At 47.7% G+C, this 16,474-nt stretch overlaps 2 protein-coding genes across 6 annotated transcripts; both read right to left on the bottom strand.

Annotated features, from left to right (window-relative positions):
- Positions 1-572: 572 nt before the first annotated feature.
- On the bottom strand, positions 573-8,576 carry LOC147261074 (uncharacterized). 4 transcript variants are annotated; one of them, XM_086202927.1, is made up of 8 exons: positions 8,194-8,576; positions 8,092-8,115; positions 7,248-7,450; positions 7,072-7,164; positions 6,894-6,989; positions 3,681-3,791; positions 3,477-3,606; positions 573-3,391 (listed from the first exon to the last, which is right to left on the bottom strand). In XM_086202927.1, the coding sequence occupies exons 2-8, from the start codon at positions 8,102-8,104 to the stop codon at positions 1,512-1,514; spliced, it is 2,526 nt and encodes an 841-aa protein (XP_086059053.1). In that variant the 5' UTR covers positions 8,105-8,115; positions 8,194-8,576; the 3' UTR covers positions 573-1,511. The 4 variants fall into 4 exon arrangements, with proteins under 4 accessions (XP_086059053.1, XP_086059052.1, XP_086059056.1 ...); XM_086202926.1 differs by having other exon boundaries at positions 8,092-8,575; XM_086202930.1 differs by having other exon boundaries at positions 7,248-7,443; positions 8,092-8,575.
- Positions 8,577-9,598: 1,022 nt separating this feature from the next.
- LOC147261073 (uncharacterized) lies at positions 9,599-16,155 on the bottom strand. 2 transcript variants are annotated; one of them, XM_086202935.1, is made up of 7 exons: positions 15,888-16,155; positions 15,190-15,392; positions 14,599-14,685; positions 14,402-14,494; positions 13,293-13,403; positions 13,055-13,190; positions 9,599-12,496 (listed from the first exon to the last, which is right to left on the bottom strand). In XM_086202935.1, exons 1-7 carry the CDS (start codon positions 15,889-15,891, stop codon positions 11,151-11,153), a joined length of 1,980 nt encoding a protein of 659 aa, XP_086059061.1. In that variant the 5' UTR covers positions 15,892-16,155; the 3' UTR covers positions 9,599-11,150. The 2 variants fall into 2 exon arrangements, with proteins under 2 accessions (XP_086059061.1, XP_086059062.1); XM_086202936.1 differs by having other exon boundaries at positions 9,600-12,496; positions 13,055-13,187; positions 15,888-16,153.
- Positions 16,156-16,474: the final 319 nt, after the last annotated feature.

Below are 16,474 nucleotides of genomic sequence, written 5' to 3'. Positions count from 1 at the left end.
GGAACAAGGGAGGGGAAAAAAAGATTCTTTTCTTCCAACAGGAACATGAAAGTCGGCAGAGCACACATGGAAGAGATTAATCACTGCTGCGGTCCCCTCCAGACCTCTTTTGACTAAGATTCAACCTACGAAATTCATGGGAACAGAAGTAGTCTGACTCAAACGGTGGCATCATTCAAACCTTGAAAAGTAAATGCTCTTTGTGACAGTTTACTTTAGATGCTGCTAGGCGCCAGCGTAAACATCAGGAAATAGCAGGCTAATCAGGATTCCAAACCACACCAAATGAAGGTAATGACAGGAAACTGGCCAGAGGAGTTTCCTCTGCATTCGGCTCATCAACTCAAGTGTGTCTTTGAAGTCTGCTGAAAAGTCCAAAGCATTAAGAAGAGGAAGGATAAATTAACGGTTCTTATTAATGTCAAATAGACTATGCATCACGCTAGGCGGTCAGCTACTGCCATCTAGTGACGCCCTTCCACGCTGTGGTCACACTTTTTTTTCCCCCTGAAGGGAAAAATATTAACTTTTGTTTACCCAGAAATGACTTCCATCCAAATGCATGAGTTGTAACCAAGGTTGTTTAATTTGAAAGTCACAAGCTTCACAAACCATAGCTGGGATAGAAAAGGCCTATAGAAATAAAGTGATGTCATGGTGATATTCATGGTTTCTTTTCAGTATATTTACAGAGCCAAAGCATTGACTTCTAGTACTTTTAAAGGCCTTTCAAAAATATAGATTTTCAGCAACATCTCACAGCAGTATCTCACTCAAGTAACACCCGCCACAGCAGCCAAACATAATCACTGTCTAATGGAAGAACAACAACAAAAATTAAGCCTTGCTTGTGCAAATATTTGAAGTGACTTTTCACCCAAAAAGTGTATTTTGACTTTCAAGTACTCACAAAGAAGTGTTTGGAGCTCACAAAGGTTAATTTCCCCTCCTGAACTCTCCTTCTTTGTCACTCCAGAGTACAGAAAGAGGCAGCCACAAATATTTAGCTTGAAGCTATGGAGACTGATGGCTGACAGCGAACGAGCACCAAGCCAACAATGTTTGGGTTTCGCTCAAATCAAAGTGCTAGTGGATTGCTGAGCCTACGGTTCAAGGAGACCTGGATTATTCTGGATGACGGTTTTGAAAGTGAGTAAACAGCGAGTTTTGCTGTAGTTTTGTTGGTGTTGCTGCTGTTGGCCATTCGTCGTCATTACCTTCAAGCTAAATACATGCTGCTGGCTCTTTCTGCATTCCGGATGGCAAAGAAGTGATGCAGTTGGGAAAAACCTCTTTGTGAGATCAAGACACCTATTAGTGCAAACTCCAGAGGCAAAACACCCCTTTTGGGTCGAGTGTCACTTTAACGACAGCTGCTGTGCATCGACCTCATGATGAGGAAGCTTCCACCTTCAGCGGCCATCTTCCTTCTACTATTGCTTGGTTTCATTGGTCCATTTCTGTAAGGAGACGTGTTGGTGAGTGAGCAAGTTTGTGCTCACGTGTGCGACTCAGGTCATGTTGGAGTGACTCTTCAGGTGCCTCCTCAGGTGGTTCAGACAGGTGTAGGTCTTGGGACAGATCTGGCAGTGGAACGGTCTCACCCCTGAGTGGTTCAGCATGTGCTGCTTCAGCACGCTTCCATCTGAGAACGCTTTCCCACACTGAGAACACACGTACGGCCGTTCTCCAGTGTGCACGCGCATGTGCACAGTCACCTTGTGCGCCATCGTAAAACCTTTGCCGCACACTGTGCACTTAAACGGCCTCTCCCCAGTGTGGGTAAGCCTGTGTGTGCGCATTGCACCCATCTGGGAAAAAGCCTTTCCACAATCCGGGCAAACGTGTGGCTTCTCGCCTGTGTGGACCCTAGTGTGACTCCTCAGTCCTCCTGCTGTGGAAAAACACTGCGAACAGTGAGTGCATTGGTACGGACGTTCTCCTGTGTGAGTGCGCATGTGCTGCTTTAAGTCGTAGCGGTTTCTGAAACCACGGCCACAAACCACACAGCTCTCGGGTCGGTCATCGTTGTGGCGCAGCTCATGATTGGACAGGCATTTTTCAGACAGGAAACACTTGCCACATTCCTGACACTGGTATGGTTTCTCATGGTCAACTCTCTGATGGTACTTAAGCTCGCTGATCCCAGGGAAGGTCCCGTCGCAGTACCTGCACCTGAAGCGATGGTTGGGGCTGTAGGGAAGCTGATGTTCGGTCATCTGATGATTCCTCAGCAGGTGGGCCATCTTAAAGGTCTTTCCGCAATGAGAACACTCGTATTTTGTCAGCAGCTGCACACACTGGTGTCGCACACGCTCATGCAGAGACCTGAACTGACACCCGCATTTGGTGCAAATGTGGGCGGCGTTTTTGCACTTCCTCTTCCTGTGGCCAGACAGATGAGCTTCTGTGCGGAAGGCTTTACCACACTGGGAGCACTTGTAAGGCTTCACGGCAGTGTGGAACCGCTGGTGTTCTAGGAATTCAAAGCGATACTTGAAGCTCCTTCCACAGAGCGGACAGTTGTGGGTAACTCGTCCTCGTGGGTAGACTGCTTTGATAGTACTTTTCCTGGAGGACATCAACGCTGAAGAAGTTCGATAGGTCAATGTGCCACTTTTCCTGTGTTTACCTCCACTCATCAACTTGACCGACTCCATTTCACTGACCTCCTCGTGCCGCTGCTGATGTTTGGCGAGACACTTGGACGAGATAAAGCTTTTCCCACACTGCTTACACTGGTAGGGCTTATCGTGGTCCACTTGCTGATGATACTTTAAGTCACCAATGCCTGAAAAACCTTCACCGCAGTGGCTGCACTTGAACAGGCGGCTCTGAACGTGAGTCAGCAGGTGTTCCTTCAGACTGCTGGACTTTCGGAAACTCTTCCTACAGTGCACACAATCATAGTTGCGACCCCGTTTTGGACAATGGTGTCGGAATTTGTCCAGTGAGGTGGGAAAACTGTTCCCACACTTAATACACAGGTACGCAGCGTTTTTGCATTTCCGTAGCCTGTGGCCAGCCAGCAGCGTGGCTGTTCTGAAAGCCCTCCCACACTCGGAGCAGTTGTAAGGCTGCAGGCCGCTGTGCACTCGCTGGTGTTCCACGAGCACAGAGTGATGCTTGAAGCATTTGTCACACTCGGGGCATTTATGTATTCCAGGCTGCTGTCTCCCACAAGGAGACGAGGGGATATCAGTTCTTTTTGGTGAATCAGGAAAGTCTGTTGAGGTGGAGGGATTCGTAGACAGTTCTTCATCAAACATGACAATCTGAGGGACGTCGTTATTCTCATCATCGCAAGCACTCGGATGGGATGCGATGGCCACTTCCAGCGATGGAGGGAGTGACAGAGACGGAATGAGAAGATCATCGGACTGAAATGGAGCTGTGTGGAAAGTCAAGGAGACAGGAGCTCAACAATCTCATTCTTTAACTTGAGCACTTAGTTGACCACTAAAGTTAGCACCTACCAACACTGCTTTTAGCCAATTTTCCATGGCACTGTTTGCTCTGGAGAAGAAATTTGAGGTCTTCTCCGTTTGATACACACTGCATGTACTCCTCCAGGACAGAGGGAGCAGCACTGATCCAGGAAGCGGTCTAGAAAAGACAGCAAATACACTGAAGTGCTCCTGGGTATCGTCTCCATCTTCTCATCTTAAATCCTCCTGTACCTGTTTGAAGTCTGGTATTGGCAGCAGCTCCTCCAGTCTGGTGAAGAATTCACACACCAGTGTCTCCAGAGCTGTGTCGAAGTCAGGCCCGTACTCCACAGGAAACACGTTCTGTCGGAGGACGTTCAGGAAAGAAAACATTTAAATCGTGACATTCTGAAGACTTTCCTAGGGGTGAACAACAGAGGATGTCTGGAGCCAATGCCAGTAATAGGGAGTATAAACTTCTGATAACTGATAAATCAACGATATTTTTTGAAACGTGTAATTAAAAAAAAAAAAAAAAAGACATTTATCAGATAAACGTTTAAAAATATCCATATTTTTTCATCAATCTGTTCAAAAGAGAGAATTTCTGCAGAAACAAACACTGTTTGCAATGATCTCTCTAATATGGTTCATACGCTTGTGACAAATTTTATTTATATACACACACATATACATGTGTACGGACGCGCACACACATATGAATGAAGTGGTTCTAAGTTTGGACGCCTTTTCATTCAGTGTTGTTTCTTTATTTTTACTACTTTCTACATTGTAGATTCATACTGAAGACTTCAAATACATAAAGCAGGATAAATGGAATCATGTAGCAAAGAAAAACTGTTAAATAACTGTAAATGTGTGTTATATTTATGATTGCTCAAAGTCGCCTCCCTTTGCTTCGCTGCAGCGCTGCAAACCCTCGTCCTTCTCTCTGGGAGCTTCATGATGTCATCACCTGAAATGGTTTCCCCTCTCAGGTTCACCTTGTCAGGGTTCAGTGGTGGAGTTTCCTGCCTTCTTACTGGTTGGGAGCATCAGTTGAGCTGAGCAGAAGTCAGGCTGCTCCCCAGCTGACAGCTCTGTTTGACCACTGCTAGAAGTCCTGTCATGGCAGGAACCATCAGCTCAGTGGAGAGGAACCACCGTCCATCAGTGCTCTAAGAACTGAAGGTCACTCAGTCCAGGAAACTGCTAAAACTTTGAATGCGTCCCTGAGTGCAGTTGTAAAAACCATCAAGCGCCACGATGAAACCGGCTCACATGAGGACGGCCGAGGAGAGGAAGACCAAGAGTCTCCTCTGCTGCTGAGGAGTTCATCCCAGTCCCCAGCCTCAGGAATCACCAGTTAACAGCTCCTCAGACTGGAGCCCAGATGAACGCCTCAGACTTCTGGTAGCAGACACGTCTCTGCACCAACGGTTCAGAGGAGACGGCGCCAATCAGGCCTTGATGGTCCAACAGCTGCTAGGAAACCACGACTAACCCACCCGCCGTGTCTTTGTGGGACACAGAAAAGGTGACTGGATGGTCTCTACATGCGTGGTTCCCACCGTGAAGCATGGAGGAGGAGGTGTGATGGTGGGGGGCTTTACTGGCGACACTGGCGGGGATTTATTCAAACTGAAGGCCCACTGAACCAACATGGCTACCACAGCGTCCTGCAGCAACACGCCATCCCACCCAGTGTGTGTTTAGTTGAACCGTCATTGATGTTTTAGCAGGACGACGACCCAAACACACCTCCAGGCTGTGTGAGGGCTACTTGACCAAGAAGGAGAGTGATGGAGGGCTGCACCCCATGACCTGGCCTCCCATCACCTGACCTGAACCCAGTCCAGACGTCAAACAGACCAACTTAGAGCTCAGCACCTCTGGGACGTTTCAGCTGATGACCTCATGAAGCTCACAGAGAGAGAACGCCAAGAGGAGCAAAAAACTCATCAAAGCAAAGACAGGCTTTTTTGAAGAATCTCAAATATAAAACATGTCTGGAGTCATTTCACACTTTTCTGTTCACTTCATAATTCCATTTGTGTTCATTCATAGTTTTTACGCTTTACAATTACCACACACTCTGACGTTTATAAAACCAAAATCAGTTCTGTAGGGTGAAAACAGGCTCGGTCAACACTCTTTTGTGACGGAGGTTTCTTGTCTGTTGTTGATTCCACTCGCCCCCAACCGCCTTCTAGCTCGCACCTGTGTTGTGAATTTCTGTTGGTTGGCGGGCTTCCCTCAGTTCATAAATGCTGGCTGTGACGTTGGCACAGTACCAGTATGAGAGGACAGAGCCCACGCTCGGTTACATGAAGCACAGCGTTCCACTAAATCTGTCAAAATAACCCAACTGAGTCACCAAGCATTATGACATCACGTTCGACTCGACTACAGAAAATTGCACCCCATTTAATGTGACAAATTGGTTATATTTTGTCCGTGTTTATATTCTAGTTAGCTTTCTTAGCTCGTAAGCTAAGCTAACTTTTGGCTAACTCTCCTGCAGAGCTGTAACCATGTCACTGACCAGTGGACTTTCACGGTTTATTCAGGCAATAAACGTCCAGCGTAAAAGTCGAGGAGCCTCGGTCCATCCTTCAAACGACGCAACGCAGACTGAACAACCGTCACATTTTCATGTCTTCCTTCAAATAGTAAAACAAACAAAAACAAAAATGTCTTTGTTGATTACTGGCTCCCCTTTGCACATCAAGACTGATTTTAGAAAGAACAGCAAGAAACCAGGTGTCGTCTGGTCCAAACCACAGCTGGGGCCGAGTTACGATCCAGATCAGATTTCTCCCCATGTGTCACAGTCTGGATGCTCTTGTTGGATTTAACCGTGTATTTCGCATCATTTGCCATCGGTTTATCCACGGAATTGATCTGCCTTTGATGTCCGGATGCAACAAATCTGATCCCATGACTAGAAACTAACAGTGTTAGTTACTCTAATGAGCTGCGTTTAAAATACAATTTCTTGAGAGTCACTTTGTCTGTACGGAATAGACAAACGAAAAAAAAAGAAAAGAATTTAGAGCCTGAATCTAATTCTAAGAATTCTGCAGAAGCACACACACAATTTCCAAAACCATAAGTTTGCCATGACTGTAGTACTGCTGTCAACGATGAACAGTGTAATTACTCCTCGAACCAAAAATGGAATCATAAAAGTCTATCATGCGACAACGGAGTCTTCTTTGAAGGGTTGTTTTTTTGTATTCGTACATTCTCTCGTTTCAGGAATGTACAACTGCAGATGAGCCGCTACTTTCTTATTTTCTTTTTTTAATATGAGGATACATCAGAAAATAAACAAGTAATCTAACGACACTGTTACAGTTCACTTCTGTTCTCTCACACAAATCTAAGTACAGACGCGCTCGCCTGGAGCAGGGAACACTTTGAGAACGCCATCTTCACACACTTTCTTTGAGGTCACTCTACCTTGAGGAAATGCTCTCTGCCATCGGTGTCTTCAATGAGGCCCTGCACCAGCTTCATGAAGTTCGCCTCTGGGGCTTCAATCACGGGATCGTTTGTCTACATCACAAAACCACACTCAGATTCACAGTATCATAAATACACCTGACATCCATGAAAACATGCAAACCGCATTCTTCACCTCTTCGATGCAGGATGACCGGATCCTGTTCAGGTGAGTCTCAACAGCCTTGAGGTCCTCAGGGTGCTCAGAACGCAAGAGTTCAAGGGTCGTCTGCAGGAAAGGTTGTCAGGACTCAATCAGAACGGTTTACTTTCAGGCGGTGAAGTTTCACTACAAGTCATCCAATCTCTTACCCTCGCCCTCAGGCCCAGTGAGAGCAGCCTCCCCTCTCTTTTACTCATCAGTTCAGGAACTGCATCTGTTACCATGGATACAAACTCCTCTAGTTTGCCATAGTGCTTAATGTTCCTCTGGCGCACCACTTCCCACATCACTGCTGACATCAGCCGGAGGGGGGGGACCAGGAGGGCCAGGGATGACAGGGGGACACTGAATTCTTCAAAGAAACAAATTCGGGTCAAACAAAGCAGGAACGCACCGTCGGTCGCTCGCTCGTAGGCTTGAGCCACCTGACCGAAGCGGCACAGCGTCTCCTGCTACCGCAGCCCCCTCCCCAGGATGCTACCCTCATCACGGGGGCCCACGGCTGCCACCAGCCCCTTATTTCGTGTTTCACGCTCAAATCCTGAAATCGTTACCTCAATCCTCAAATGCTAACATGTACATTGTTGTATTTAATACACGCCTCGGCAGCTTTGACTTTCGTGGCACTACACCCGCTGATCGGACCACTCTCATGTTGCTCACGTATGAAATGGAGTCTCGCTAATTGTCCGCTAAAGGCCCCCACAGCTGCGTACGCCACGTTTGTGCAAACCTGGTCAGTGGTGAGGAGTGCTTCCAGTCACTGTCACCAGTCTGAGCCCAGTAAAGACGTCACACCTGCTACCGACCAGCTACACGGCCGCTAACGGAGCCTGGTCAAACCAGTGCGTCAGACGGCGAAAACAATTCTTGTTCCAGGGACTAGTCGAGGCCTGTTGCACCGAGGCTAATCCTCCTGTTTAGCTAGTCTGAGTCCTCCGATGAAAGGCGAAAAATACGCAGTTTTCCAGAGCTTCTCAAACGAATACATACCCATGTCGCTCATTTTGGAATTCTCTGAAAACAAAGGAGGACGAAATGGTTACAGCGGAAAATCGCTCATTGTTTCGGTTAGCGTGTTAGCTAACAGCTTACAGGGCTCCAGGCGCCAACTTCTTCCTGAAACACGCTCTTGGCTGCGCGGATCATTGGCTCCGTCACTGCTGGTCGTGGTGCGCTCGTTTTACTTTGCGGAGCAGCCCGAGGATTGCGATGCTATTTAGGATCCGATGCACCGCCCATCTAGACCAATCAACCAACGACTCCTTTAACCGCTGAGAGAGCCCGAGAGCTGTTCCGAGTCTGTGGGACTCGGTGTCAGTGTTTACTAGTAGACAATGATAGGATTCATTCTTGTTTCAGCCTCAGACTCTTGAGCTCATTTCCGTGACGTCACACTGTGCAGCCCCCCGCACATTGACATTATATGTGGGTGATAAGAGTGGAGACTTTAGGTGCACCTTCATTCTGTCCTCCTCCTACCTGAGTGTGTGTGTGACTGAGGGGGGGGGGGGGGGGTGTCCTTGTGCTTCTGTTATTCCCTCACAAGGTTGCCACACTGACATTTCAAGCACCGACACTTGGTCTCCTCCCACATCTGGACTCTGCCTTCCAGGTGTTTTCTCACTCCAAACTGTGGCAGGACACAACAAAGAAATAGCTTTACCTGTGCGGCTCCTTTTCCAAGTTGATCAAGGTGGCAAAAATATTCTCTGCTCAGCGATGCTTAGAAAGGACTTTTGAACAAATGGAAGCTATGAAGACGAGGATTTGTGTCGATTCAGGGTCTGGCGGTGAGTGTGAAGCAGAGGGTGAGACTGACTATCAGCAGACCGGCTGGACCAGCCTGTCAGCGCCCAGCAAGTGGAGGAATCTGGATGGCAAAAACAGGTGTAGTTCATGTCCGTAGAATGCACCACCCCGCATGGCTGCAAGTGTGAAGAGGATGAAACCAGGACCGACCGGTGCAGGACACCAAGCCCTCATTTGAGCCTTTCATTCCAGATGCCATCCAGGAAAATCACCCTGGACTGGACCAACTCCGAGGGAAGGCAGGTGTCAGAGAAAGGTGGGAGAAGATGAACCAACCTTGTCGATGTCCTTGGAGGTTCTTGTCCATTCTGAAGTGTTCAGATCCAAAGGAAAATCCACAGAATCCCTGTGGGATGCAGAAACAGGCAGAGAACATTTCCAAGCAACAAGGTCTCTGGCGGCAGAGCCGAGCTGGCCGCCATCAGGATGCCGGAAGCACCAGAAGCCAGAGAAGATGACGATTGCGGTGCCACAAAAGGAGGAAGGACCAGCTGCAGGAGGAGAACCCTCACGCGCTGGTGATCTCAGCCTTAGCTTTTCTTGGTTCCAGACAGGAACACAGGGAAGCTCCAGAGGAGACAGCTCTCTCTGGAGGACCTGGCGAAGCCTGGTGAGACCTCAGACTCAGAGAGAAAATTTATCCAAGAAAGGCCTCAGCAGCACCTGCTGCCATCCAGAGGAGGATGCTGGTGCCCATCGCCTGACCCGCCGAACCACCGCCACCGTTTCACAGTACAGAAGCTGCTTGACTCTCCTTCCTCAAGCAGCTGGTGTGTGTGTGTGTGTGTGTGTGTGTGTGTGTGGTGTACTGAGTCTTCCTGTCCCGTCACATACCAACAAAAAGCAGCGCTAAAATTTGTTGTATCAATGTTATGTGCAACCCTGACATAGACTTCATAATTTTCTTTTTTGTACATTTTGTCACAAAAAGTGAATGCTAATTTGGTTTTGTTTTTTGCACAACTTCAAGGATTCCTACACCGACTGTGGTGGGTCCACCACCCCTGCAAACACAAGCTGGGCAACAAAACCATGAGCAGCCCACAAGGATTCAGGGAGATCCAAACAATCCACTGATGCACTTTGTGTCTTATTATCATTATTATCTCTGACCGTTAGGAGAGAATATTTAAATTAACCACAAAGCAGCAATTTTACCAACACAACAAAAACCATCGTGTCAGATTTGTGCGGTGAGCAACTGGTTGGTGGTTGTGTGAGACACACTTGTATCTTCATGAGGAACTCAGAAATGAGAAGATATCTGACCTGGTCTGAAGATCTTTTCTCTCTTTTATTTGCAAGCATATTCCTCTACTCTGCCTATTCATCAGAAACCAGACCAACAGGTGATGTGTCATGTTGGACGTAAATGAGAATTCTGCTGACAAACCACTGGACTGCACACGTCCACATTCTGGATGACAGAATTATCTGACACTGGCAGGTGATGGGACCCCAAATATTTGTTGAACAACTTGATATTGTTTTCATACAGACTATTTTATAGGATAATGTTTAAAAAAAAATGACATTAATACACTGTCAGGCTGAAGGGGAACTTTAAGAGGAAGAGACCGGACCCTCCAGACAAAGAAATCACTGTAAAATCAAGAATTTCTGAAAGAAGACGGTGAGTACGTTTTGATTGCCCCAACAGCTGAGTACAGACGAGCTGCATAACTCATCCCAGAAGGACAGAATTCCGATGAACTGTTAGCATGGCAAAGGGAAATACTTTTTCCTCCAATATTCCTGTTCACATGCAGGAAGAGTGGAACTACAGTTTGCGGTGGTTGTTTCCTCTCCTGTGCAGTTCCAATTTGTGCTCACTCATGACGTCAGTGATGCCAAGCGTTTGCTCACTCGGTTATGACGTTTCACGATTAAGACTCTGACTGTACTTATGGATGTTAAACAGCTGTTATTGCTTGCAGCAGTCATCATGGCAGCAGTGAGCTAACCCGTCTGACTGTTTGAAGGCATGCGGCTGTGTGCCAGCAGGTCATAAACCGCTGCTGACACCGCGCCTCCGAACTCATCTTCCAAATGTGCTGAAATGATGTCACAGGAATGCTCCTAAAAGCTGCCGAATGGTCAAACGCTACATTCAGAAAAGGTGGAACCCTTAAAAAACAACCAGAACAGGCTGTTAGCGTGAGCCGCAACAAACTTGCTGTCTTGTCATTTTCAGACCAACACCGTAGTCCTGGTGGATTTGAGGAACGGCCATTTCAAACTCAACGGACTGCTGCCGACTGTGTTTGGACGTCAGTGTGGGATGTCAAGTGTCTCTTCAGGTGATTGAGACGTGTGTACGTCTTTGCACATAGCTGACAAGCGTACGGTCGCACCCCAGTATGGTTCATGGTGTGTTTTTTCAGTTCGCTGCAGCGTGAAAAACCTTTCCCACATTCAGAGCAGATGTAAGGCCGTTCCCCGGTGTGGACGCGCATATGAAGCGTCACTTTACTGGCCATGGTGAATCCTCTCCCACACACAGTGCATTTGTAGGGCCTTTCCCCTGTGTGGCTGCGTCGGTGTATCTGCAGCTCACCAGCTGAAATGAAGGCCTTGCCGCAGTCAGAGCACAGATATGGTTTCTCTCCGGTGTGTATCCTGATGTGTATGTTCAGATTTCCTGACACCGAGAAACGTTTCCCACAGTACGTGCACTGGAACGGCCTCTCGCCCGTGTGACTGCGCATGTGAAGGTTCAGGTCCTGTTTGTTCTTAAAGGCTTTGCCACATCGTGCGCAAACCTGCGTTCTCTGTTGTCTGTGACGCAGTTCGTGACCTTTCAAAGATGCAAGAGAGCTGAAAAGTTTCCCACACTGCATGCACTGTTTGGACAGCTCAGCAGGATGAATCCTCTGGTGGGATCTCAGCTCACTCATACTGGAATAGACAACCCCGCACTGTCTGCAGGTGAAGATCCGGATCTGGGTGTGAGTCACCTCGTGCTTCCCCAGCAAGGACATTTTCTTAAAGCTTTTCCCACAGTGAGAACAGTCAAACCTCTGGACAGCACGGACACACTGGTGTTGAAATTTGTCCTGCATGGACTGGAAGCTATTACCACATTTGATGCAAATGTAGGCAGCTTTTGAGCACTGAGTCCGTCTGTGACTGGACAGATCGGAGGTCCTGCGGAAGGCCTTCCCGCATTGGGAGCACTTGTAGGGGTTTTCTCCAGTGTGGAGCCTCTGATGCTCCAGGAGTTCGTAACGGTAAATGAAGCACTTTCCACACTGAGAGCATTTGTGTGCAACTCTCTGCCGCAGAGGGCCAATCATAGAGCTGGACAACAACGAACTCCCAGCAGATGTAGAGGGAGCTGGGGACGCGGCGGAAACCTGGTCTGTACAAATGGTTTGCCATCCCTTTGCTTGCTCTGCATGCGTTTCTACCTGGTCCTGAGAGGAAGACCCCTCAGATGGTTTGGTTGAGGTCACTGTGCTGGCGTCATCCTCTTTGGTATTTGCAGGACCTCTCTGTTGACAGCACTCGGCGACTGCGTCGGTCTCCCTCAGTGAAGGAGGGCCAGACAGCGATGAGAGCAGCTGTTGCTCTGAGAGAGACGCGTCTATTTGGAAACAGAAAATAAGAGATCGCATTTCATCCACCCGGCAAATACTAAACACCACAAGTACTGACAATTTCCCCGCCATTGACAAGGTCATATTCATCATGTCACCATGGTCATGAGTCTTTGACCTTGTAACGGGGTATGACATGTCTCCAGGTAGGCCCAAGAACAAGAGAACAGGAAGGGATGGAAACCAGAAGTTGCAGGCAGATGGATCTTTTTTGAAAAGTACTATTTTTTTAATCTGTCCTGAGACCAAACCTCGTTCAAGTGTTGATGATACAAAATGGATGAACAGGGAAACTTTTTTACTTTGTTTTTTTTAAATGAAAAGTAGAGGCTTTGTGCTTTCACTTCATATATTCAGTTGTTTATAGTCCTAGCATGAAACATTCTGGGGGTCTTAAATAATTAGTGAAAATGTTCAAAAACTATCAAGTTGGTCGGCAACTTTAAAAAAAAAGAGTTACTCGATTATTAGATGCTGACAGTTAACTGTGAACCTCCGTGCGCTGGGCAGAGACACCTGAGACCCACCCAGACACACTCACTCACCCCTGCTGCTGAACTTAGCCGCTCGCCCTCTTGGCATTGAGGCTCTCAACAGTTCTTTGACGTCATCTGCTTTGGAAACACACTGCATGTACTCCTCCAGTACAGCGGACGGATCACCAATCCACACTGCAGTCTGCTTTCAAACACACACACACACAGACACACACACACACACACACAACTGCGTCATAACACTGAACTGCTGAACTACAAGTCCTAAGAGCTGTTATCACCCTACCTGTTTTAGGTCTGGAATGAGCAGCAGTCTGTCCAGTCTGGTGAAGAACTCCCACACCAGTGTTTCCAGCGCTGCATCAAAGTCCGGCCCGTACTCCACAGGTAACACATTCTGTGAGGAATATCATCAAACCAAAGGACGGATAACAAGTCACAAGATATATCGATCTTAAAATCCCTGACAGAACTTCTGGGTCTGAAAATCAAAGCCAGAATACTTTAAAACTGCTTTCCTTCTAAAGACCAGCAGGGGCAGCAGCTTCTTACTTTACATGACAACGAGGGCGGGGCCAATCTACTGCTATAAAATAGTAAAATAAAACAGTATAAAATGCTCAGTTAAAGTGTGCTGAGTAGTTGGCCTGAACAGCAGTGACGAAGCTGAAGTGAACCATGTTTCATATTCATGAACATGAGCAGAAACGGCCGAGTTGGGGTTGCCACAGGAACCCCTCACAAAAACTTGCAATAATCCTGGTCAATCCAGGTGCCTGGTGGGAGGGGATAAGAATGGAGGGAATGACGTGATTCTCCCATGTGCTACATCCTACTGGTGAAAGTCCCCCCAGTCTGCTAAAGGGCCGTGAATGCATGAGTTCAGGGCTCTCCTGCGGGTGGCAGGTAGAGGTAGTGCCTCCTAGCATATTGCAATAATCTGGGGGTTATGGATAAAGAAATTGAAAAAAGCTCTTCTAGTCTTTACAGATGTTATTGGATAAATTGAAATCCAGACAGTGAAAGGAGTCACCTGGCGGTGCGGCCCACGCTGCGATGCCTCACTCTCACTTGCCTCCACTGGGACAACGGACTGTTCAAGCTTAGCGTACATACACAACAAATGTTTATGTGCTGTTGTTAGTTCTGAAGTGTACCATTATTACGATCAAGCTGTAATAATTGTAACTGTTTGTGAGAGCTGTCAGACAATTGAGTGTGCAATTACATTTCACCCTGGGCTCGATCCCCTGTTTAAACCTGAGTCTGAGTCTGAGTCTATGTGGGCCTGCTTGCGTGAATCAAAATAAAAGCAATAAGGTTTTCAGATGGATCGCGAGCATCCACATTCCAGCAGTGGCTCCATTCAGCGATGACACCAGAACAGACACACACCTTGAGGAAGTGGCCCCTCCCTTCAGGGTCCTCCAGAAGCCTCTGAACAAGCCTGAGGAAGTTGAGCTCCGGAGCTTCATCGTCTGGAGGAGCCTGCAACGTACAACAACGTACATCTCAAATAAACACAGCTTGTGTTCAAACAGGCAATATGGAAGGTCCATCACATGACACGACGTGACACAGGTCCCACTCACCTGCCTCGGGCCCCCTGGCAGGAGGCTGTCCAAGAGTGTTTGAAGACTTCTGAGGTCCTGCTCTGAACGCAACATCTGGAAAGCCATCTGGAAAACAAAGGAAAGACTCCCAGAGTGCAAACGCCGTCCTTTCATCCAACTTCCTCCTTACACATCGACATGTCCAGGTGGAAGCAATAAAAGCAAAACCAGAACAATAAAATAACCCATCAAATATCTTTGGTAGAGACGTGCAGCTTCCTCAGCTCTCAGATGCTTTGTGACGCAGACGTGGATGATGAATGAACGACTGCAGGGCCACGGCCCAGAGGTCGCACCGCCGTTGCTTCCTTCCACTGACAGGACTAAAACTGGATTTTCGATCATCGCAGGAAACCAGCTGGGAGTTAACTGGTCAATGAGACTTGTTCAGCGAGATCGCCTTCACTAATGAACAGCACTGTTATGAGGTCTGAAGTTTAAATGCAACCTTTCCACATAAAAACAGAGCTTCACGCATGACGGCAGCATCATGCTCCGCCCAGCTGGACGTCCGTCTGTCACATGCAGGGGCGGAGGTCCAGTTTAACCACAGCAGCGCTTGTTACTAACCTTGGCTCGTAGGGCCAGAGAGAGCAGGCTGGTCTGTCTGGAGGTCAAGAGGTCAGGGATGACTTCAGTTACTAGAGAAACAAACTCCTCCACTTTCCCATAATGCTTCACACTTCTCAGGTGAACCACCTTCCACATCAGGGCAGACATGACCCGCAGAGGCGGGACCAGGAGCCGTAGAGCAGCCAGGGGTCGGGGTCCCTCTGCAAGCACCAGGAGGGAGAATGAACAAGGTTCTGGTTCTGGAACCCTCCTGTCTCACCAGACCCAAACAGCAGCTCTGCAACGGTTCACCTCTCAGAGACCACGGCTCGTTCATGCTCGTACTTGTCAGTGTGACAGGTGGTTCTCTCCATCTTTGCTTTGAAGAGTCACTAACTTAGATGACGTCACATCATTCCAGTTGCTGGAATGGTTCAGTGTCTTTATTTAATTATTCCGTTTCCTAAGGGACCGGGTCACTCCCTCACTGTCCTAGTTCATTATTTAGAGCTGCAGAGACCCGGCGGTCCCGGAGGGGTGAAAGTGTTGGTCTGATGGTGGTCGGGGTCCCGTGCTGAGGACCGTCAACCACGGCTCCTCTCACTCTAAAGTTGTCTCAAATTAATGTTTCACTTTGGTGGGTCAAAACAATAAAGTTTACGCTAACAGGCGGGCTAACAACATCAAAACTAAAGACGTACAAAACCAAACGTTACCCATTTGTTTCCACCGAAGAGCTTTAAACTAAAACACAGGAATGTGTCCTAAAAACAAAATCTTCCCATTTCTGGAACCGGCTGTACGTCCGCATGTTGACGTTCTTCTTCTTCTTCCTCCTCCTCCTCCGTTCTTTTTCTTCTTCTTCTTCTACTTCTTCTTCTTCTTCTTCTTCTTCGTTGGATGCTGCCCTCTATAGCTCAGTAGTAGAACTCTACTGAATTGGTCCTCGGAAGTGACGGACTAAATTTTCGGAAAGTCGTTTTTGCTGGTGGCTCTTTGTCCTCTCAGGTGCTTCTTCCATCCGGGTACTTGGCTGCCTCCCTACTAGATAATCCAGTCGAAGCTGGTAACCAGTCTGACCAGTTTAAACTATGTCTGACATTTGGTAGACAAATTACCAGCTCATCTTCTCGCCAGCGAGCAGCTGATTTTTAGAGTTCTTTCTTTTTTGATTCTGTTTGTGTCAAAATCAACAGCAAGAAAAAAGCAGCCCCTCCAATAGCAATGCAAAACTGGTCTATCGGCTGATTACCAGTTTAAGCAGGAAGACCAGTTAATGACCAGTTAGGGTTTCTGGCTGAGG

This window comes from Aulostomus chinensis, chromosome 5, assembly GCF_037954235.1.
Source record: "Aulostomus chinensis isolate RoL2024-O1b breed Wild chromosome 5, RoL_Achi_v1.0, whole genome shotgun sequence".
Classification (NCBI taxonomy): Eukaryota; Metazoa; Chordata; class Actinopteri; order Syngnathiformes; family Aulostomidae; genus Aulostomus; species Aulostomus chinensis.
Note: the sequence above shows the minus strand (reverse complement) of the source record. Positions and strands in the feature narration are given on the sequence as shown.